This window comes from Alosa sapidissima, chromosome 5 (assembly GCF_018492685.1).
Source record: "Alosa sapidissima isolate fAloSap1 chromosome 5, fAloSap1.pri, whole genome shotgun sequence".
Taxonomy (NCBI): Eukaryota; Metazoa; Chordata; class Actinopteri; order Clupeiformes; family Clupeidae; genus Alosa; species Alosa sapidissima.
In genome coordinates this window covers 33001166-33024478 of record NC_055961.1, presented here as the reverse complement: position 1 = coordinate 33024478, position 23313 = coordinate 33001166, and the positions used below count along the sequence as shown (strand labels likewise).

The window sequence follows — 23313 nt, the reverse complement described above, 5'->3', positions numbered from 1 at the left end:
TTCAGTCTCAGTGGCCCATAAGCTAAGGGCGGTTTTCAAAAGTGGACCACAAAATAGCCCAAAACATAGCCTGCTTATCAGGGCAGGGACAGGACAGGACAGGGCTGTGGGGAAGACTCAACCAATACTATGACCCAGTTCTTTTTTATTTGTGAAGAAGTGATCCATGACAGATACACTATGCCACTTCACACAATAATCATTCATATGAAATTACCTGAACTGTCCAGTTTCTAATTACCTAATTTGCTGCATAACCAACAAATCACACTATACATGTAGGCTCTTTTGTTCAAGGCAGGCTACAAGATTATAGTGCCTCAGTGTTTTTGTGTGTGTGTGTGTGTGTGTGTGTGTGTGTGTGAATTTAATACCATATTGCCAGTCCTTCTAAGCCCCCTGATGGGAAAATCCATCTGAAAAAAAGGAGACGAGAATATTGCAGAGCCAGAGCCAGAGCAGAGCAGAGCAGCGGAGACAAATTGAAAGCAGTCTAATCCGCCGTGCTAATGCTTTAATTTGCCATAGTCACAGGCTCACAAAAGCCCTGGTATAATTCTGCACTCATAAACATTTCCCTTCGTCGGTCATGCCACTTGAGTGACACCACTGGTCTGGCACGACGACACAATCAGATCGAGGAGGGTCTAGGTGAGACGAGGGCGAGTGCCGAGGATGCCACACGCGGCAGTTGGGGCGGGAGAGTGGTGGTGGGGGCGGTGGGGTAGCTCTGGATGGGGGCATTATCCAGCACCGGTGGGGCATTCGCTGGCCACTGGAAGGGGGTTGGGAACCGGCCCCGAAGGGGAGCTTCCAGCCTGGTGCACAAGCTTACCCTCATTACCATCACACATTTGTTGTGTGTTGTGAGTCCTGGCTGAGTGGAGAGAGCAGCAACGGCGGTCTTTAGGGGTCGGGGGTGAAGAGACATTGAGTCCACACGTCTGTCCAGTCCTGTCCCGCCCACCCCTCTTCTCAACCAAACCCACAAGCATAGAATGCTTAGAGTGGCACATACCAGCTGACAGGCAATGTGCACTTAGTCATTGGTAGCTTAATCTGGTCTCCCTAATCATCCAACCATTAGTCTAGAAAATGGATTAGCTTCAGAGAGAGAGACAGAGAAAGAGAGAGAGAGAGAGTATATCCTTCCTACTGCTGTGTGTGGCTTCTGCTTTTTCTGACAGAGGGTAAGAGAGAGAAGGGGGAGGAGAGAGAGAGAGAGCAGTGCTGAGCTCAGGGAGGAGGGGGTTGGCTTTAGTGTGATGTGAATGGAGCAGAGACAGTGTGCGCGAGAGCAAGTGAGCGAGAGTGTGGCAGAGGGAGAGAGAGAGAGACAGACACAGAGAGAGAGAGAAGGAAGGAGAGAACGAATCAACCTGCCTCTTTTCACACAACAACGGGATGGGGAGAGCCTGCTCCTAAGCCCGGCTGACCACAGAGGATTTTTTTTTTATTTCCGCGCGTTTTACTGCGGGGAAGGGAGCGAAGGAGAGAGAGACGGAGTAGGAGAGGGAGAGAGAGAGAGAGAGAGAGAGAGAGAGAGACGCTGCCGGCAGGAACCCGAAGCGTGGAGGGGAAACAAAAGCAGCCTCTGACCGCGGAGTGTGCGAGAGGGTGAGAGAGAGCGAGAGAGAGAGAAGGGGGGAGATAGATAAGCGGAGAAATGCTGTCAAGGGGAGAAGGGGGGAGGGAGCGACCAAGAGGAACGGGATGAAAGAAGGCTGGGTTGAGCTGGAGATGAGATGAGATGTGGAGGTAAGTACCCAACGCACCTCCCTACCCCCCCCCCCCACCCACCCGTCGTTCTTTCTGCCCTCTCAGATTCCTCCGGATGGCCTCGTGCCTAGCAACGGAGATGATGCTGAGCTGCAGCTAGTTCCCGTGCTCGGAACCAGATCACCACGGCATCTCTCGCAATGAATGTGTGTGTGTCTGTGTTGGCTATTTTTTGATCTGCCTTGATTCTGCGAGCCGTAAAGAACAACAGAGAGGCCAGGCAAGCAGGATGAGAGAGGACGTGTCAACACAATAAGGGAAGAGCTTTTGTGCACAAGAGGAAATGATGTGTCTGTGTGTGTGTGATGTGTCTGTATGTGTGTGTGTGTGTGTGTGCGTGAGGTAGGCTAGGGTAGCGCGGCCATGCAACCTCAGCGCTGTGCTGTTGTCTCTTACATTTTGTGTGTGTGTGTGTGTCGCTTCCTTGCTAAGCGCTGTTATGACATTGACGTGCAGCCACTGCAGACCTTGCTGTAGGGGCTCCTTCGAGCCGCAGGACTCAGAGATGTGGGCCAGGTGGTGGATGGGAGAGAGGGAGGGAGGGGGGGGGGGGAAGAGAGAGAGAGAGAGAGAGAGAGAGAGAGAGAGAGAGAGACAGAGAGCATAGCTAGGAGATGGAGGAGGAAGTAGAGAGGGAGAAAGGCAGACACAAAAAAGGTATGAGGAGTGGGAAATGCCCCCCCCCCCCCATCAATGCCCCCCCCATTCCTTTTTTTGTCCTTCTTCACCAGTGTATTGTTGTGATTTGAGATGGAGAAAAACCTGCAGCAGTTGTCTGTGTGTGTGTGTGTGTGTGTGTGTGTGTGTGTGTGTGTTATTGTGTTGTTTAGGGATTTATGTGGATGAGGAGGGATTGTCAGGGCAGTGCATGTAATATGCAAAGACAATAATGGAATGGGGTACTGCTCTGGTTGCTGCTGCTGCTGTTGCTGTCGCTACTGCCAATGTGATGTTATTTTCAAGGTGGCAGCTACTCCCCCCCTCCCCCCCCCCATCTCTCTGTTAGTTTGGGGGGGGGGGGACCAGTGCTTTGGGATATGTGATCATCAGAGAGAGAAAGAGAGGGGGATGTGTGTGAGATGAGAGAGCAGGGGAGCTGTGCAGAGGAGAATGAGAGCAAAGACAGAGCGAGGCTTCTTATATAAGACCGTGGACCTCAGGACACTGAGCCTCTCGTTGCATTCTGTTGCCACACGGACCGGCATCCTCTCTCGGTGTCCATTGTGTGTGCCAGAGCAGCAGCAGCAGCATAGCATCTCATAGCATCTCAGATAGTGATGGATGCTTAGAGATCAGATAGTGTTGGAGCAGACGTCAGCCTTGAACTGTTTCTCTATTGTATCGTCGCTCTGCTTTCTCAGTCACCAGCCCTAAGCCGAGTAGCATACCCCCCCCCCCCCCCCCCAAAAAAAAATGCAAATCCACATTTCATAGCGCGGCCTGGTGTGTCTATGGTGCCGTGTGTCATCCACCCCCACCCCCCTCGACTCCCCACCCCCTACTCCTGAGATCGTCCGAGGGTGTGACGTTATTCATCTGGCTCTGTGACTCTGGATTTGGAACAGATGTGGCCACAGATAGGACGTGGGCCAGTGTGTGTGTGTGTGTGTGTGTGTGTGAGACACTCGTTTATCTCCTGGTAATAGACTCCCAGCGTGCACTGGTCAGCATCTAAAGCGCGCAGTGAGTGGGCTCGGCTGGTGGTCGTACAGAAGCCGTCAGTATTTATCTCAAATGCAGGACATATGTCAGTCCGTGTGGCATAAGCCAGCAGCCCAGCTTGCTGGGAACGGGGAAAAATACATACTGTATGGGGATGTGTGCTGTGGTGTGCTCATTGACTGAGCAGTTAATGTGTGCTTTGTGTGACAAAGGCATTGGATTGATTGGTTGGAGAGGTAAAGTGATGTATACACACACATCGAGAGTCACACACACACACACACACACACACACACACACACACACACAAACACACACACACACAAACACATTCACACACACATATTCACACACACACAAACACACTCACTCAAACGTATACAAAACACACACGCCGTGGGCCTTGCACTCAGAATGTGCTGGTGTCAGAGAGCTTTGTTGTCATTGTGCCATTATGCCTTTCTAGTGCTTGAATGTCCCATTACAAATGTGAATGAGGCTGCCTTTGATATCTCCCATCGTTCCTTAACATGTTCATTTACATACATTACACAGGAAAATTGCTTCTAACCTACCGTTAAAGTTACTGAGCTGAATGAGAGTGAGAGAACACTAACAATCAGGGGTCTGTTTTGAGCAGATGGTCCATAACAATTCAGTAGATTCAGTACATACACAGTCCAAAGTCTATAAAACCCTGCTAATACATTGAGTGGACCCCGAATGAAATGTGCATTTCTGTACTTCCTGGATCATTTTATGTAAGACAATAACATTTCACGTATTTTTAAATATTTTATATGATCATAATGTTGCACACAGTTCAGTATAATACTGTACAGATGTTTGTTGATTTTTGGCATCAACACCATAGATGTTAAATGTATAAATTACAGAGATTGTATTGAGATGATATTATCATCCATTTAATAGACAGTGCCTATATCCCATGTGTAAAAGGGACTTAATACTGTTTCCAGCTATTTACTGAGCTGCTCCCCTTTGAAGTGAGCGGTTGGTTGTGAGGGTATTTGATGAGTCCTGGTGAAGTCGACGTGAGTGGCGTTAAAATGCTTTCTGTGGGTACTGTGGCTGTTCTCATTAGAGTCGTGGTGCTCTGCTCTTGAAAACGCCGGCGCTATACTTAGAATGTTCTAAAACGGTGGCCTTAAATATTGGATCATTTGACCCAAATGAAGAAAACTAGCTCCAATGCGGACACATAAACATGTCTGTGTGTGCACATATAGCACTGCCATTGTCATAAAGCTGTCTTCAGGCGTAGCACCCTATATAAGGGGGGAAAGCAGCCATTGTTGTCAGGACAAAGCCTATCAGGGAATATGGTTGTGTGTTGTGCATATATGTCTGTGTGTGTATGTGTGTGTGTGTGTGTGTGTGTGTGTGTGTGTGTGTGTGTGTGCAAGTTGACAGGGGGATATGTAGCATGCTGTTTTAAGCTGGAGTGGGAGATATTGTGGAGACGCTCATAGCCGTAATCAATTAGAGAACTCCAACTCCCTGAGGATGATACAGCATGGGAGACCCACCCCCACTGTAAGCACACATCAGAGACTCACTAACACACACACACAGGAACATTGTTCACATAGACTCTCTCTCTCTCACACACACACACATACACACACACACACATTCACAATGACGCCACGGCTTTCTCTTGGCTAGTAAAAAACCCACAGGCTCTACGAGGAAGTGATCGCGTGTGTTAAACACTTCCTGAATGTTGTATCATGTACTACTGTATCTGTTTGTAATTCACAGACAGACATTTATTTAGTCAAATAATGTCCATGCTGATGGTAGTGGTAGTGATAACTTTGAAAGAGAGAATCTTTTTTTCTCTTAACCATGGCTGGTGCCCAGGAGCTAGTCACCAGAGCCAAGGCTCAAAAGGCACTAAATCAAATTTGAGCTCCACCTCTCGGCTTGCTGTGGCCATGCCACTGCCATTTTGCCTACCAAATTACATCTCCCGTTCAAAAACCCAGCAGACGACCTTGGAAAATACTGTTTATCTCATTTCCATATGATAGTACGGGAAAGATAACTGCCTTCTAGAGAACTCAGGCATAGAAAAGGGTGTGGATATTTGTTGGTGTATCACATATTTCTGTTGTATTTGCTATTTTATAATATAACCTCTCAAATGCAGTCAGTGTGGAACCAAATGGTACAAGTGAAAGATGAGAGATAGCAATACTATGCAGAACAAACTATAGTGAATTTATTCTATTGATGTCAGTAGGGGAAATAATCAATAGAACAAATCGATGGCGTTTCATCACTGGGTTATCTTTCACACTTACATCTAAACACTAAACCTGTCCATCCTAAAAAGCGAAAAAAAAAAAACATCAAATGAATCAATATTAGTCTTTCTACCATGGTGGCCATTTTGTAGATGGTGCTCTGCATGCTGACTGAAACTCCCTCTCCCTGAATGATGATTAACAGGGAGAAAGAGAGGAGAGGCGAGCTTGAAGAAACAGTACACACATAGACACACTCTCTCTCTCTTACACACACACCCACACATACATGCACTCCTGGATGTGCAAGCAGAGATAGCATGGTGTTGGCAGTGTAAGCCACACTGCCAAGCCTCTAATCAGCTTGCAGCACAAATGCCCAGGCTCCTTCTTGTCACCTGTCCTCTCTGCCACTCTGTTGATGGGAGCTCAGCCCTCTCCCTCCCTCACTTTCTCATTCACTCCTTCGTTCTCTCTCTCATTCTCACCCTCTCTCTCATTCTTTCCCTCCCTCACTTTCTCCTTCACTCCTTCTCTCTCTCCCTCACTCACTCAATCTCCCTCTCTTTCTTCCTCTCTCTCTCTCTCTCTCTCTCTCATTGAAGTCACCCTTAGATTTATGTCCCTTTGCTTTCTCCTGCCATGCCCAACCCGGCCCAGCCCAGACACTGACTGCGCAAAGAGAGGGGGAGAGAGTTGAGTAGTGGAGTGAGTGTTATAGATGATATGGTGTCATGGACATGACATTTTTGGTGGTGATGGTGTGGCGATAGAGGCCCAGCACTACCGTGCATTGCGTCATTATTCATCTGTTGACCCTAGAGAAACTCCACATCTTTTGTCTGACTTTCTGAGGTACTTTCCTTTAAACGTCAGCGCTTGCACAAAGCAGAAGTTGTCAGTGTAACATTTACTCCTAAGTGACGCCCTCGTTTACATGCCGAGAGAGTTTTTAGGTCCCTGTGGTTCCTGATTAATTTCCACATTGATATGGTGTGTTCTGAGATGAGAGCATAACAGACTGCTATCCCAGCATATAATCCCCCGATGAGAAGACCTCTCCCAAAAAAGCACAGCACTTCTAAAGACCGCGCGCTCTCATACTGGATCTCCACGGCTTATCCAAATGACACAAAAGCTACACAGAATATCAACTAAGGAGAGAGTGTCACTTAAGCTGCACTGCTGTCACACTAGTTACAGACACATTTGGCTGTCTGTCCAGTTTGTGTCCAGCTTGTCCAACATACAGTGCAGAAAAGAGAATACACTATGTGTGAAAACATCCTGTTTAAATCTAGTAAAAGCGCTGGCTATGGCGGATGGATTTGATGGGTGTCGGATTGGAGGACTGGGTGGGGTGGGGATGACTGGGTGTGGTGGTGGTGGTGGGGGGGGGGTTCATCCATGACGAACAGAACGCTGCCAGACTGACAGATCTGTTTCACGCTTGTCCTGCCGCGGCCAGGACATCCGCCCATGCGCTCCGTGTCACTCAGCCGCCCGTGACACGTGGCAGGCAGCGTGGACGTAACCTCGGCGACCCGGAGGGCATCGTGGGCCAGTCAGCCGACGCTTGGCCTGTGCCTGCCTGTTGGTGGCAGTGCCAGCATCGTGTGTGTGTGTGTGTGTGTGTGTGTGTGTGTGTGTGTGTGTGCGCGTGTACGCTATGCTGCTGAATCGAACGCTCCTCTCTCTTAAACTCCTGCTTTTAATCTCCCGTCAGGCCCTACCTTCCCTATCCATCAGAAGCACTAATACCCGACGCAGTGGCGCAGATCCACCCCGGCTCCTTTGGCACTGATGTGGGCTCCACATTCAGCTGCGGTGGCAGGAGAGAGCTGCATGCCTGCTGTGACGGGCGTGAGTGCTTGTCTCCTGAAGCCTCGCTCAAAGTAAGAGGAGCAACGTGATGCTGGTGGCAAGGCAGCGCTGCTATTATGACAGCTGTATTTTTAAAAAACGTTTCTCTTGTGGCGGAAAAACAAATTAAGTCTATGGTTAAATCTAATTAAGCCACGGGCTCTGAGGAAATCTAACTTGCTTTTTAGAGATATCTTGAGAGTAGGAGAGTTAGCCATTTGCTAATAATCTTCATGCTCACTAGCTGCAGTTATTGCTAACTAATAAAAGCTCAGTGGTAGCCTTATGCCGTTGCTGTGGTTACTGGAGGACCATCCAATTACCCAAATAGCCAGTGAAGTAACCTCCTGACAAGACTCACTAATCTGTTATTTTTCACACATGCACATTAGATAGATTAGCAGTTTAACATCTGCTGGAATGAAAGAAATGTGAGGTATGCTGACTTCCATGTCCTCACTGCCATCCTCCAAAACATTCCTGGGGTTGTTGCTAAGACTGTCAGTGAGGTGTATTTAGAGACATTCAAGGATCACAAACATGTGGGGCTAAAAGCTGCCTTTTCTGGAACACACCCAAAATCGTGATTGTTTCAGCACTAGCTCATAGTTTTACATATTATCAGGCACCTTGGGAGATGAATTAAGCAGAGTGCCAGCACAGATTCAGCCAAAGCTGTATCAGTGACTGTAGTCTATGCTACATTGCCATACCACTTAACATCGATCTGCATGCTATCAAAGTAGTCAGGTTACAGTCTGGCCCAGGGGGTAGCTTGGGTGTCTTTGTCCTTAATGGTAGGGGGCAGAGCCCTGAAAATTAAATGGTCATCTTCTAAGGTCCTGCGCCCACAGATCGACACACTGAATGATATGAATGATGTGTCCTAGGTGTATAGTAGGCTAACATCTACGAACAACGATTCAGTTGAAGGGGAAGTCTGAGCAGAGGAGAGAGGTGATATTGTATATGTTGTGGGTAGATTTTCCAGAGCCTAAAGGCCTACACACAAGGGCGGTGACGCGATGGTGACTTATGGCAGGCGACCAGCAAAACTGAGTAGAATCAATTGAAGTGAATGGGGCACACGGCAAGTGGAACGACGGGGAGTCTGTCGCCGTTGCATCGCTCTAATCGCCCCCGATGTTTTTTTTTTTTGATGTTTTTCAAGGCGATTTTGATACGTTATAATAGAAAACAGCTGTCTGGTCAGTGTATCGCCACTGAATCGATAGATGATCGCGTCGCCAGTAGTGTGTGTATTAAAGCAACTAACAGAGACGTTTTCGCGTTCGACTGTCGCATCACCGGCTGTGTGTGAAGGTCTTAAAAGGGCATTTTTTTGTAGCCTATGGCAACAGACAGGTAAAGGGATGTATTCATTTCATCATTCATATAAACATCTAGATTCACACCGAATTATGATTATGCATACACACATCCAGATTCACACCGAATTATGATTATGCATACACACATCCAGATTCACACCAAATTATGATTATGCATACACACATCCAGATTCACACCGAATTATGAGGCGAGTCGAAACATTTGCTTCAATGTACTGGCATTTTTTCAGGGGCATCTCTCACATAATTTCCACTCAAAATGTCCTTCATCACACATCCTGTGTGTGTGTGTGTGTGTGTGTGTGTGTGTGTGTGTGTGTATGTGTGTGTGTGTGTGTGTGTGTGTGTGTATGTGTGTGTGAGAAACTCTAAACGGGGCCAGATTTCTGGAAGGACTTTTGTTTACTACAGTGTACAGCTCAAGGATTCCAGTCTTAAAAAAACCCACCCTTAGCGCACCTAATTTTACACTGTTGGTCATGGTCATGTGTTGTTTGAGAAAAAATGTGGCCATGCTGTTCCAGCTGCCCTCTTGAAAAGCATCCACGATTTCCAACTCCGTGTTTTTCCTGTGAGACAGGGAACAGTTTCCCCTTCCGTCTCACTCGATTACCACCCGTACTGCTCATCCAACCTTCCAACCAGCCGATGCCATCTGATCTGCCAAGCTAGCTGTCAACAGCCAAATCAATCAATCAATCAATCAATACCTATTTTTTTATGACGAGCCAGGTTCCCTACTGTGGAATGGATCACTTTTGCGTACATTATTTATTCGACATTCCCCTCCACATTGGATCAGTGCTGAGAGGGGCACAAAGTGATGAAAATCCGCAGGAATGACACATCCGTTTCTGAAAAAGGCACCGCTACGGTGTTGAATGAGCCCAAGAAAAGCCTGCCATGAGAATGCATTGTTCATCAGAATATGGTAATGAGTTCAAATCTTAGAATTATGGCTCCCATTAGCCAAACAAAGGCCTCAGCACGTCATCAAGTTTCTCATTAAACGGCACATTCTATATTTAAACCGGTACATCTGCGTGTTCCAGTAATGGGAGTAAGAAGCAGAAGAATTAAGGAATAGAAACATTTCAGAAGGGGGGGTTGTGCCTCATCACTGTACACTAATGAACTGAACAGGATGACTTTGTGACGGTGGCAAAGGTGTCTGATCAGTACCGCAACCCCACACCACACTAGCATGAGGTAATAGAAAACAACCTGTAAAAAGTGACGTATATATACATCCCACAGAGCGCCACAGTCTCCCAGGTCATGTCCTGGCGCGCACGTGTGTGTGTGTGTGTGTGTGTGTGTGTGAGGGTGGCGTTCGGTTGGAGGGCACTAGGCGGTGTTCTGCAGCACAATGGCGGAGGACAGTGTGAGGAAACGAGTGAGGTCGGTGTCTCTTCCTCTCCGAGCGGATGGAAAGCAGGAAAGTGAAGAGTGTGTGTGTGTGGGAGAGAGAGAGGGAAAGAGGGAATGAGAGTGTATGTGTGTGTGTGTGTGTGTGTGTGTGTGTGTGGGAGAGAGAGAGGGAAAGAGGGAATGAGAGTGTATGTGTGTGTGTGTGTAGGTGTGGGAGAAAGAGAGGGAAAGAGAGAGAGTGTGTGTATGGGTGTGGGAGAGAGAGAGAGAAAGAGGGAATGAGAGAGTGGGAGAGACAGATAGATGAATTGTTAAATAGATAGAGAGAGAGAGAGGAGAGAGGGAGAGAGAGAGTGTGTGTGTGTGTCTGTGTGAGAAAGAGAGAGTGAGTAGGAGATAAAGTGTGTGTGTGAGTGAGTGGGGGGGGGGGGGGGGGGGGGGGGCTGTGTAAGGTTTTTTGGTGGGCAGTGCGTGTCCCCCCGGTCAGGGCCAGCTGCAGAGGCGGAGGAGGCGAGGCACAACAGAGCGCAGTTCAGGCCAGCATAATGGAGCCAGTGATGGAGTGAAGGGCAGGCGCTCTCTATAGCGGAGGGACAGCTGTTCTTCCTGCCACTGTGGGCAACGGGCCACATGTCTGCAGGCCTTTCTGTCTTTCTCCCTTCCTTTCTATCCTCTCTCTCTCTCTCTTTCTCTCTCTCTTTTCCTTTCTCTCAAATACAGGGAGCATAGATACACTGAGGCTCACTGGCACGCACATGTATGCACAAAAGAAGCTCAAGACACACACACACACACTCACATACACACTTACATGCACACACACACACACACACACACACACACACACACACACACACACACACACTCATTGACACACTCACTCAGATACACACACTCACTCACTCACTCACACAAACACACATATTCACACACTCACATACACACTCACATGCACCCACACTACACCACAGATACGTACTCATACTGGGTTGTATAATCCATACGGGGCTTCAAAAGGACAAGTAGGCTTGAATAACTGGTCAGCAAGGAGCAGGGAAATATACCCACGAACAAAGGCAGAAGATGAAATGATTCTGTCTATCACTCACGCACATAGATACATGCAAACACACATCAAACATAGACACATAGATCTTGAGGTTTTGTTTTTATGTAAAAACATTTTTGGCCAATTATCCAGTGATGTGCGATACTGTTCAAAATGACATCGGTTTCATTTCAGTCATAAGAAGCAGAGACGTGAACACATACCGCTTTGCTGCTGATATTTGACCGAAAGAGGAAATGGAGGTTTTGCGCTCAGATCGCAGACAATGCTGCAGAGAGAGCCCTTCTCAAAGCCTACTTCCTCTTTCTGACCTGGCTGCATCCACCAAATCGCTGGTACCACCAGATTTCAGTTCTACTGCAGACAGTCAAACAGAAAGAGGTACACACTCAAAACCTGGTCAATCCACAGAGTTTCAATAGTACTAATGGATGGTCTATATGAGTGCCTCATGATTTGAAAGCATAGATTGGGTGGTGATTGACTGATGATTGACTGCTATTCGCGTACACAGGCGTATAAATAGACAGACCTCAGGTACACAGACACAAACACACTCTTGTCATTTTTTAAACTTGCCGTGACTTGTGTACTTGATCTGTGAGGGGTTTGCTTGCAGTGTCTTCAGGCTGTAATAGTTTTCAGTTTTCACCTCCTACATCTTTGACATCCTCAGGAGAGTACTCAGAAGAACAAGGCGGTGAGAACTTGTCGTCACAGACCTAATGTCACGCTCTGCCCTCACCTCAACCTAAAACACGCGAGGGGAATTTTGTCAAGCATTAGTTTCAATGTGGCCACAGTGGTCTTGCAGACAGCATTGCAACAGCAGCCAATAGCACACCAATATACTGGGTGGGGTGGAGTTGTGTTTTTTGTTTTTGAGTAGAGGTGTGTGTGTTTTTCTGGAGGTGGGGGGGGGGGGCTTGGGTTGTTGTAGGGGTGGACAGGGAGACAGATTTTCAGATGACCAATTGATGTGTTTCATTTGGGAGACAGAGCAGGACAGGCCACTACCTGAATAATTAACCAGTGTCTACGCAGTGTCCCACCGGCCTCATTAATGATTAAAACCCAACAGATGTATGTCCAATTTTTGAAGGACAGGTTTAGTCACACCCCATGACAAAAAATTGTGTTTGTGTGTGTGTGTCAGTGGGGATGTGGGATCTCATTTTAGATGCCATCAGCAGATACTATATTTGTTTGTCCCTGTGGTGAGTTTGACCTATTCAGAGTGGTCCTTGGAGTAGCCAGCCCTTTAAGCGGAATATGCAGCATGCAAAAAAGGACCACATCGCTGCAGTAATTCTAACTGTGATGCAACACCCTGACCAAACACCCACGCCCCCCCCCCCCCCCCCACACACACACACACACACCCACCCACACACACTCACAGACTCTAGTACTGATGGTGCAGCAATGCATCCTGGGTAGGAGGCTGAGGGCAGGCAGGTTAACACTGACAACACGCAGCCTTTGGTTAACTTGCTCAGTGACAGGTGTACGCCTCCATGAAAAGAGCATTTCCAAGGTTAGGGCCGTGAGCTGGCGGCTGTGCAGAACAGATTGGGGACTCAGATAAGGGAGCATCCATGTCTGTTAATGGCTCGGGCTCGTGTGCGTGCACAAAGAGGAGAGCACAGCGGTGCACTCTGCCATGATGACTCACCCTGGCGCCGGGCCAGCCGGTGAAAAGAAAACAAATTGTTGTCCTTATTACCATCGTGCTATCTAATGTCAATTACTATCCCCTGCGCGACCCAGCCACTGGAGGTGTTAAGGCTCTGATTACGGTGCCGCATTGATTTGATCTCGCCAGCTCCTGCACCCAACCACCCACCCTCGCCCTCGTCCATGCACCACCTTGCCACCCCCTCAAGCCCTTGAAGGCGGTCTATCCTTGCTTGCAGCGCTCAGGGAAGGCGGTACCCTCACAGGAGGGGGCCCTGCTGATATAGCTTCATTGTAAGTGATAGGCTGGTGTCCCAGAATCGCTCTCCAGACTGAAAGTCACCCTTCCTCCACCGCCTCCAGCCCACCCCCCCACCACCCACCCATAGCCCCATCCCCCTCACTCCCCCCACCCTGACAGCTAACCTATTTTCCAAGTCAATCTATTGAGTGGAGGAAGCCGCCACTGCTGAGGCCAATAACTCAGTCAGAAGGATGCTTGGGCTATGAAATAGCAGAAAACACAGGCCAAACGCATGACAAAGGGCCGAGGGGGAGAGCCGGCACCAATTACTTAGTGCTATCTCTGATCCCAGCTTATTGGGAGACAGAGACAGCAGTGAAAAAGAGGGGTTGGGGAAAATGGATGTTTATCTATGTAAGATTTATGCATGGAATCAACATTTTTTACATAATGCTGAATTACATTTTTTTCTTACCGAGGAAGTATTGCCGAAATGACTGTATGGAATATGTTCAAGCTATGTGCTCTGACATTTTTTAGGAAACAGTTCAGTATTCAGCATTACAGTAGTCTATTCTGCAATACATAACTTTATTCTTTCATAAATAAAGAAATGTATAACATATTATACAATTTTGTTGTTAAACGGTTAAACTGGAGGCGCTGTAAATCTGTAAATATCAGGCTTGAGTAAGGGAGAGGACCCGTGGAGCGTTTGATCAATAATGTTTACAGGGACTGGCAGCTGGAGAGAGAGAATATGAGGTTAATTGGTTCAATTACCCAAATCAATCGTTATTATTGGTTGATGCCTAAGTCTTGTTAAAGGCACTGGTCATCAGACCACAGGCAGTAGCTCTGTGATGACTGGTGATAGATTATGCTGTGGGCACTGCAATATAAACAATAATTATGCAAAACTTTGTTTTTACCCATAAACAAAAGGCACTGATTGTGGCAGACAGATAGGCACAAAGAATGCTTGCAGGTGTTAGTTATTCTATTTGAAATGGACATGAACTCATGATAACACACCACCACATGTGCACATTTTGAAGGTGAAATTTTTGGTTCTTTCTTTTACACCCATCAAAAAAGCACAGCTCTATTCAAGGCAACTACATTTGTACTCATGAATACCCTTGGTCAGATCTGTGGCGTCGTGTTGTGTCATGCCTTTGTCTGTACTAGCTGATGTCATTTCTGTAGTGCTGCAGTGAGGTCTGGGGGTCTGATCTGATTTCATCTGCATGTCTCCTGCCGTTTAAGGGATCGTCTAAATCCCAAATAAACACAATAGAAAACCAAAAACTCACTAAAACAGACCAAAGGGAAGCCTTTCTGATTATATCAAGTTGAACACCAAATAACAAATGTCCCAAATGGCTTCAAATCTACCAAAAGCCGAAGAGCAACAGGGGATCAATCAGTGTCGTGGCTCGGAGGGCAGCGGAGAGGAAAGGAGAGGCGAGCCTATGGCAGATGTGGCCCACGTGATCTACTGTATCTCGTTTGGCCCCCAGGGAGCCGCAGGGGCCCCAGATCAGGTTTCATCTGCTCGCACAAATCAGCACGGCTCTTGTGGTGCCTCTGGTTGGGACCTCAGATGTCTGCGGCTTAGTCCAGAGGAGACACTCTTTTAATCAGACAAAATGTCTCAAATCCATCATTTGTTGTTTGTTGCCCCCCCGAAAAGGTATTTGTGCTTCCGTCATTTTTTGGTAAAAAGGGGCAGAAGGATCAAAGGGCTTAAAGTGTGCAGGGGCATATGGGTCAATTTTGACAGGATTGGATGACCACAGGAACACATCCTTAACCAGGGTGCGGAGGTCAACATGTGGGTATCATCACTTCTTGTCACGCAGGAAACAACCGCCGCCCCCCCCCCCCCATAACTCCCGCAGGAAGGAGAGGCTCTGTGAGTGTGTGTGTGTCTACGTGAGTGTGAAAAAGAGTAACCAGGAAGTAACGTTTCCCTGAAACTGAGCATATAGCCTCATAGCCTCAGCCTCTGACCTTGTTTCCATTGTTAAATCCTGACCCAACAAACAAGCGACGCTTCAGCCGTTGCGGCTCGCCCCGCACATGTGGGCTGCACAGGATAGAGTTGGCGAAATCTCCCTGCCACGCCAGCGCGGCCCTCACACCTACGGTAGTCACGTCACCACAGGCCCGCTTTCCAACAGACCGATCTGAGATACACACTGAGATCATTGTTGGCACAAGCTAAACAGCCAACCCACGGTCACAAAGACAGCAGTTCATTATGTCGTTTTTTTTTTCAGCTCAGCAGATCCTCAAAATATCCTTAAAAGTGACTTACAACGTACATTATTAACAACAGATATGCATTTTCTTAGTATGTGTGCCCCCTTGGCACTGTATTCATGATCCTAATACTGTTAGCAGATAGCGCAACCAGTTGAGCTATTTGAATTCTGTTTCGCTAGGTGTCACATATTTCCATAGTAGGCTTATTACAGTAAAACTGACCCTGTTCTCTTTTGTAGTCCTGATAGCAAAAGCACAGAGCATGCCAGGCTTGAGTGGAGTAACTGTGGTTTCCAGTAGAAACCAGAGGGGCAACAGAATGCAGAAGGGTCGTAATTAATGTTTCCAATCTTTAGAGAATCCTGGAGAGCGCTCTAATCCCCTGCAATGGCTGCATGTCCTGTGTAATCCCTCTTTGCTTAAGCCTCTGATAGAAGAAAGAAACATTGTAATTTGTACTTTATTTTGATTGTTTTAATACTGGTTTGTGCTTGATACACACACAGGCAAGCAAACATGCACACACGCATGCACACACACACACACACACACACACACACACACACACACATTACATACACACACAAACACACATACACATGGCAGTGGTCACAGTGCTTTACTGTTTATATCAGGAAGCAGCTGTGTTTTAAGTCACATGGCGCGCTTTTGTTTCGGTCTGAATGCCATGTGCATCATCAAACGCAAAGGGCAAATACAAACATACATAATCCAACCACACTGTTCCACATGGGAGAAGCGACACAGAATGTATCGGACAAAACCAGTATGTTATTTATCCCCATTGAAAGAGGAAATGAGACCTGTGATGGCCTTAAGCAATTAAAATTCTTCGGTATGATGGTGACGGTCAGTCTGTCAGGTGAGCACTGCAGGACACACAGGAGAGAAAAAAGAAAAGTATCTCCCAAAATCTCCATTTTGCTCAACTTATGTATAAGTAAATGAACCAAATACGCTTATATAATGAATTATATATTACACAGGAACCAAATATTATTTTATTAAATTACTTGAAAATTAATCACTTACACTTAGGACAACCCTAAGTGCCCTGTAGATGCAGGATACAGTGGCTCACAGGGTATAAATCTGTAGCGTGGCTTGGGAGCAGTAATCTCCTACAGGGAGGTAGGGATCTGGAGACCCAGAGGATTTCACTGAGTCTCTGATTGGAGGGCAAGCACACATGAGAATCACATATGACTACACAGGACTGGGGTGGAGAAATGTTTAATAGTCTCTCGTATGCGTGCAGCGAGAGCTCTTCTGTATTTAGCTACTATGATTCATAGAGTTGGATAAGAGCTCCCTACTGGTGTGAGTGTGAGTGTATCTGTGTGTCTATCTGACTGTATGTGTGTCTGAGATTGAGGGAGTGTGAGTTTACCTTTCCTGTGGGGGTTGAAGAGAAGTTAAGAATTTTGAAATTTATGGGAAAGCTAAATATAGAGCCATCTGTTTATCTTTTTGGTTGGTGTTCCTTTGTTTCTGCTTTACTTGTCTGTCAACCAGCTCATCCACAGTCTTTAATGTGGCATGAAAAACTGAAGGTGAACTAAACTGGAGGCTCTACCAGTGTTAAGCGGCATGAATGAATATTTAATACCAGAGATGATGGGGAAAATATCGGGCTTCTTGGGATTCATTCAATATTTATCACACATTATAATGTTATTTAAAGAAATAGCCTAAATCTGTGGTTGGCAGCAAAAATAGTGTGGCAAACGCATTATACAGCACCCTGCCCTTGCCATAGGAGAGTCCAAACAGCCTGATTTCCTGGTGACAAAAGGCTCATCACTGCAAATATGCCGGTGGTACACAGACACATAGTGAAAACAGAATGCCACACTCACATATCAGACAACTTTAGTCTTTGTTCAGGTCATTACTTTCTGTTAGACAGTTTTCAGTTCAAGGACATCCTTAATAGTTAGTTACAGCAATACTCACTTCCCTCAACATATAACTAGCCACTGCATTAATGTATTAGTGAAATGTAACAGGATTTTGTAAAGCAGCATGTACTGTAGGGGCCAACTGCTTTGTGCCAGGATAAGGAAGTCGACTGATTCAAGCACTTCTACATTTGAGTCATTGCACATTTGACCTTATTCATCATTATAAACGAAAAACAAACAAAAGTGAGGAAACCTTTTCATCCCCTTTCAGGCATGTCAGGATAACAACACCACATTTAGAGCTTTGCCTTCGTCCAAAGGTATACTGTGATTCACAGAAAGAGGATATGACCATACAGTTATTAACCATGCAGGCAATTGAAAAGGCCAGCCAAAAGAATAGGAATGACTTATTGAATCCTATTCCTATAAAATCAGAGAGTAGAGTGACCTTTGCGTACGAGTATTGCACAACCTCCAAGCAGGTGAAAAGAATTATAAACAAACATGGGAAACTCCTTGAATGTGATCCCAGTCTGAGCTACTTACCGACCAAACCCCGATATTGTTTTTAAAAGGGTAAAATTATTATGACCGCCGCGCAGCGAACACTCATTAATGTGAGTTCAGTTAGCTGATTACAGTAAACACACTACTCAGAACACAATCCATCATTGACAGAAACACTTTGCTTCAATCTCTCCCAAGGCACTACTGCATATACTTCGGGTTCTGAGCGATCCAATTAAATTCGAACTGATGTAGCAAATAATAAGGGAGTTTGTACTATTAAAAGTGACAGATAATTAGGCTGCACTTTTTTTCTCTCAGCTGCTGACGGAAACTTTGCTGCTCATAATCGTCTTCACCTTAATGCACCACAAAGTCCTCTCCCACAAATCTGTTAACATTTTGACATTGGTTTGACACATTTTTCACATTTTCACACACTCTTTCAAAATGGTGAACACAGATATTAGACAAAGACACACATACATGGTGACAGATGTTTACTTTCATGATAACATTAGTGACCATGAAAACTTTGGCTGGTTTCTAAAGAATTTACTCAATTGATCTGTTTGTGTGCTGTATAACAGAGGTGTTTGCAAGCGTAAGCGTTTACATAATTCTCTGTAAGGGCCAGTGTATTTTGCAAACAAAATGTGTTATTTTGGGCAGCAAGTAGGCCTACCTGTTTAGCACAGGGTTTTAAAATGTAACTCCAGGTGTTCCAGCAGATAAGAAAAAACCTCAGTCAGCATCTGCATTTACGTCATTACTAGGAGAGAGTTTGGATGACTGAAGCGCTTGGAACACTTAACGGCTCTGTAGCTATGTGTTTCTGTTTGGTCAAATAAATGGGTAGTGGTGGGAGGGGAGATGGGTATGTTTGGTTTGTCTGCAGTAAACACATTCACACACTGACAACATTTGCCAGAGTTAAGCTATTGTCTGTAAGCTTATTTTAGATACACACACACACACACACACACACACATATTTTAATATATGTGTGGTGTGTGTGTATATATATATATATATAGAGAGAGAGAGAGGGAGAGAGATAGATAAATCTATAGATATAGATATATATAAATAGATAGATACATACATACGTACATACATACATACATACACATACAGATATTTAAATGGTTTCAAGATGAGAAGAATACAAGCATACTTGAATACAGCTTGTTATTATTATTCTCAACCCATGGGGCATGGTATTTGTGCAATATGCATGATCGTATATGTTGAGTGTGTTCACTTGTGTGTTCATGTGTATGTGTATGTGTGTGAGAGAGGGGGAGGATGATTGTTGCAAAACCATAGTTTCCTCCTCTTCCCTCTCGGGCGAGCAAGCGAGTATATCTCTGCAGCAGCAGTCTGCATTCAGTACTGGATTCAGCCGCACACTGCAACACACTGCACCTGCTCTGGAGGCAGCAAATCATCTCAACAGGGGTTGCGTGTGTGTGTGTGTGTGTGTGTGTGAGAGAGAGAGAAAGAAAGAGAGAGAGAGACAGAGAGAGGGACAGGAAACTGCCTCAAACTGAGAGACGAGCTCATCCTCTCACCTCTGTGCTGACTGCAAATGGCTTTCCGTCTTTGCATAGCTGACGTCAATGCAGCCCCACAGTAAGGGCAGCTAGAGGAGAGGAATTGACAGAACTTCACGAGAGCTGCTTCTTTTTCGCTGGAGTAGGTGTGCCCGTATCCGCGTGTCTGCCTGTTAGGGGAAAGAACAGGCAGCTGATGACATGTCAGGTGTATCGGTAAGCAAGGAAGCCTTCCTATCAAGCTTCTGTCACACAAATATGACGCAGTTGATGTATTGTCAAGTTTTGCTTCGCAAAGTCTTGCAATGCCTTTAGAGAGAGAGAGAGAGCAAACATACATTGCATCATGGCAGAGTGAGCTGAATTTTCACGCTGGCCCTTTAAGGGCCTAACTCACTGATGAGGCGGCAACAGGGCCGATGTCAGCCTCAGGGCCGATGTCATCTTCATCTGTGACTCCTGTACATTCTCTAAGCGGCTCGCACGCAGTGTAGGTGGACATCAAGCACGTTGGTAGGTGTGAGGGAGCCAATAGATAGACATTCCACTCTGTGAGGTACGATTTGGAAAGCCTTCAGAGTGGTCTTGTTTCCCTTCAGCTGCTGGTAACTCTTTCTTTATCTTTACCTGCGTGTGTCTGTCTGTGTCTTTCTTTCTTTCTCTCCAGTGTTACTTTGTTGGCAGGCTAAGACAGCATTGTTACTTTATTACTATTTTACTCCGAGGCCGCTTCGGTATACAGGAAGGGGCCCCCTCCCCCGTGTGAAGCAGGCTATTGTGACAGTCTGTGGGGTGGATGTGGTGTGCCCTACACCGGCTGTATGCAGGCTATTTTTGGAAGGGAAAAATAATAGTGCACAGGAGAGTGAGATATAAAAGTGATGTGGAACAATGGTTTTAGCGTCAGACCGCCTTGTTTGCCTTGTAGGTAGACGCTGAAGGTAGAGTTTTGAAATTGTTGTCTCGTCTGTAAATAGTACAGGTGCTGCTGAGTGATTAGATGTAGATTTTCAAAAGGGTTTATGTTTCTATGGATATTGCAACAAACATCATCATAAACAAACACATTTCATACAAATGTTCTCTCTTCCACCCATAAGAACAGAGCTAACTAGCAAAACTCTTGGGAACCTACCTCAAACATATGCAACCCCAAATCAGACAAAGTTGGGCCGTTGTGTAAAATGAGAATGTAAAAACAGAATGTGAAATGAGAAAAACAGAGTGTAATAATATGCAAATCTTGTGAACTCATATTAAGTTACCAAAAGGACACAGACAACATGTCAAATGTTGAAAAATACAAATTTGACTATTTCATGGAAAATATATGATCATTTTGAATTTCATGTCATGTTTCAAAAAAAGTTGGGACAGGGAATGTTTAAAACTGTGCTGCTTCACCTCTTCATTTAACAAAATTCTGTAAATGTTTAGGGGTTGTATATCTTTAATAATGTGATTTAAATGACTACTTATAACATTTTGGGACAATGTTTCCAAATTGAGGAAATGAGTAATGTTTTACTTAATATGAAATTTACCGTACAATCATATTGAGATCACACTGAGAGAAAATAATGTCTACTCTTCTGACTAACTGTCAGTGTCTGTGTTTTTAGTGCGATAACTTGAGAGACTAAAACTATTTTCTTTGTTTCACAGGCAGTCATTGACACGCACCAAAGCACACCTGAAACTCCTGAGAGCCCATGGAGAAGCTGACACAGAGGGATCCTCACCTCCCAGCACGCTGCATCAACCTCTAGAACCGGTCACTTCTGCTTTTCCTCGGTTCCTCATGTGTGGTTTCTCCAGGAACACCACACAGTTACCTCCCCCAGAGACCAGAGCGGATCTATGCTCACGAATGGAGACTCAGACTTCACAATGAGCAGAGCTCTGAGCCGAAAAACAGAAGACAGCATTATCTAAAGGTCACCTTGAGAGGGGACTGCTGTTACTTTGAACAATCTGAGGGTCCCAAAGGACAGTCACACAGCCACTGCTACATGGCACATGAGAGACGCGTGTCCGTGTGCAGCATTTGATCGTCAGCTCCAGTGCAAACTCGCAGAGCAGAGAGACCAAGCTGAGATTTATACTGTAGTAGTGACCACACAAAGGTTCTAAAACTGAGGCCTTTCAATATCCTCGGACTGGCCGCCATGCAGTCAGACGACCTCTTCATCCGCAAGCTCCGCCGGCAGAGCCCGCGGCCACCGCTGGCCACTGTCACCTTCGATCCGAAGCGCGACAGCAGCGGGATCCGGACGCGGGTGGTGGCCGAGTGGCCTCCTCGGCGGGACGGTGAGGGCACGGAAGGCGAGGGCGTGACACCGAGCCGTGCGCTCAACCTGCGTTCAACCTGCCGCAGCCACATCATGCAGCGCAGCAACAGCGACGTGACGCTGGGGGACCTGGACTCAGCCGGGAAGTCGTGCGGGAAAGCGGCACGAGCGGCCGGGGGTGAGAAAGCTGGCTCGGGAGCATCGGGCGACTCGTCGGTGGTGCTCCACCGCGAGTACGGCAGCCTGTCATCATTGGAGAGGCAGATGCGGGGGCTCCAAATGCAGGGGCTCCACGGGGACGAGCACGGACCCCTCAGCCCAAGTGCCGAACGCTTCAAGGACCCGCTGCTGCTGCTGGGCTTGCAGCCTGTACCGACAGAAACCGACGGCGCAAGCTTGTCCACTGCAGCTTGCGGGGAGCCCCCTAAACCGGCCAAGCCCCCAAAGCCAGACGGGCTGAATAAGCGTCCCAAGCCCAGCCACGCGTCCCTCCTGCCCCCGCCCGGGGTGTGCGACAACATGGCCGGTGGCTCATGGGTGCGGAACTTCGCCCACTACGACGTCCAGAGCATCCTCTTCGACATGTCCGAGGTGGCCTCCAACCGCGACAGCATCGGCCGCAAGAAGAACATCACCTCGGGCGCATCAGCTGCATCGCAGCTGCGGCCTCTCAGCCAGCCAGCCCCAGCGTCGCCCTCGCAAGGCAGCGGAACTGGAAACAGTGGCGGGTGCGGGACGATGGGCAGCAACAGCAGCGAGGACGCCGATCTGTTGGGCCTGCTGATGGACGAGGGTGACGGCAACGACAACGAGCTGCTGCTCAGCTGCCCGCACTTCCGCAACGAGGTGGGCGGTGAGGAGCAGGTGGGGCTTGGCAGGACGAGGGGCCGCTGGGGCCCGTGGCGGAGCCTGCTGAGCCCCAACGACGCTGTGTCCGTGCTGGAGGAGCCGCGCGAGAGCCATGTGCAGCAGCAGGTCAAGAGCAACTACTTTATCGAGCACGCCGATCTGGGAGCACGCTACTACCACAAGTACTTCTACATGAAAGGTGATAGTTGTGTACACGAGTGTGTGTGTGTGTGTGTTTGTGTGTGTGTGCCTGTGTGCGTGCTCCCGTCATGGGTGTGTGTGTTTGTGTGTTTTCTGCGCATGTGTGACTATGTGAGAATTTGGTTTCATGACTCAAAATGAGGTTTAGCAGAGCAGTTAGATTTACCCTCCTGGGTGAATGTAGGTGTTTGTGTGCGTGTGAGTGTGTGAGTGAGTGTGTATGTGTGATAACTTATGCCTGTGGGTTTGCAACTTCAGTCGTTGCTTCAGTCACTTCCCACAGCCTTGACTGGTATGTGACAGACAGCCTTTGTTGCACATGAGGTCTGGTCTGCTGCATCTGTGGCGTGTCATGGAGGGGCTTTGGTATATTGTCAGCTACAGTCAAGTCAGAACCTGAGGATGTGAAACTGGGACAGA

General features: G+C 47.0%; 1 protein-coding gene across 4 annotated transcripts in view; it reads left to right on the top strand.

The window, feature by feature from the left end:
* Positions 1-1287: 1287 nt before the first annotated feature.
* Positions 1288-23313, top strand: part of zmp:0000001168 (signal-induced proliferation-associated protein 1) — a 42572-nt gene continuing 20546 nt past the window's right edge. For 2 of the 4 annotated variants that reach the window (XM_042094065.1, XM_042094068.1), the window contains exons 1-2: positions 1288-1758; positions 21218-22891. In XM_042094065.1, coding sequence (XP_041949999.1) covers positions 21721-22891 — 1171 coding nt within the window. In that variant the 5' untranslated portion in view covers positions 1288-1758; positions 21218-21720. Of the gene's footprint in view, positions 1759-19384; positions 19769-20112; positions 20158-21217; positions 22892-23313 lie in introns of those variants that run through there. The other 2 variants (XM_042094066.1, XM_042094067.1) reach the window with 2 other exon arrangements.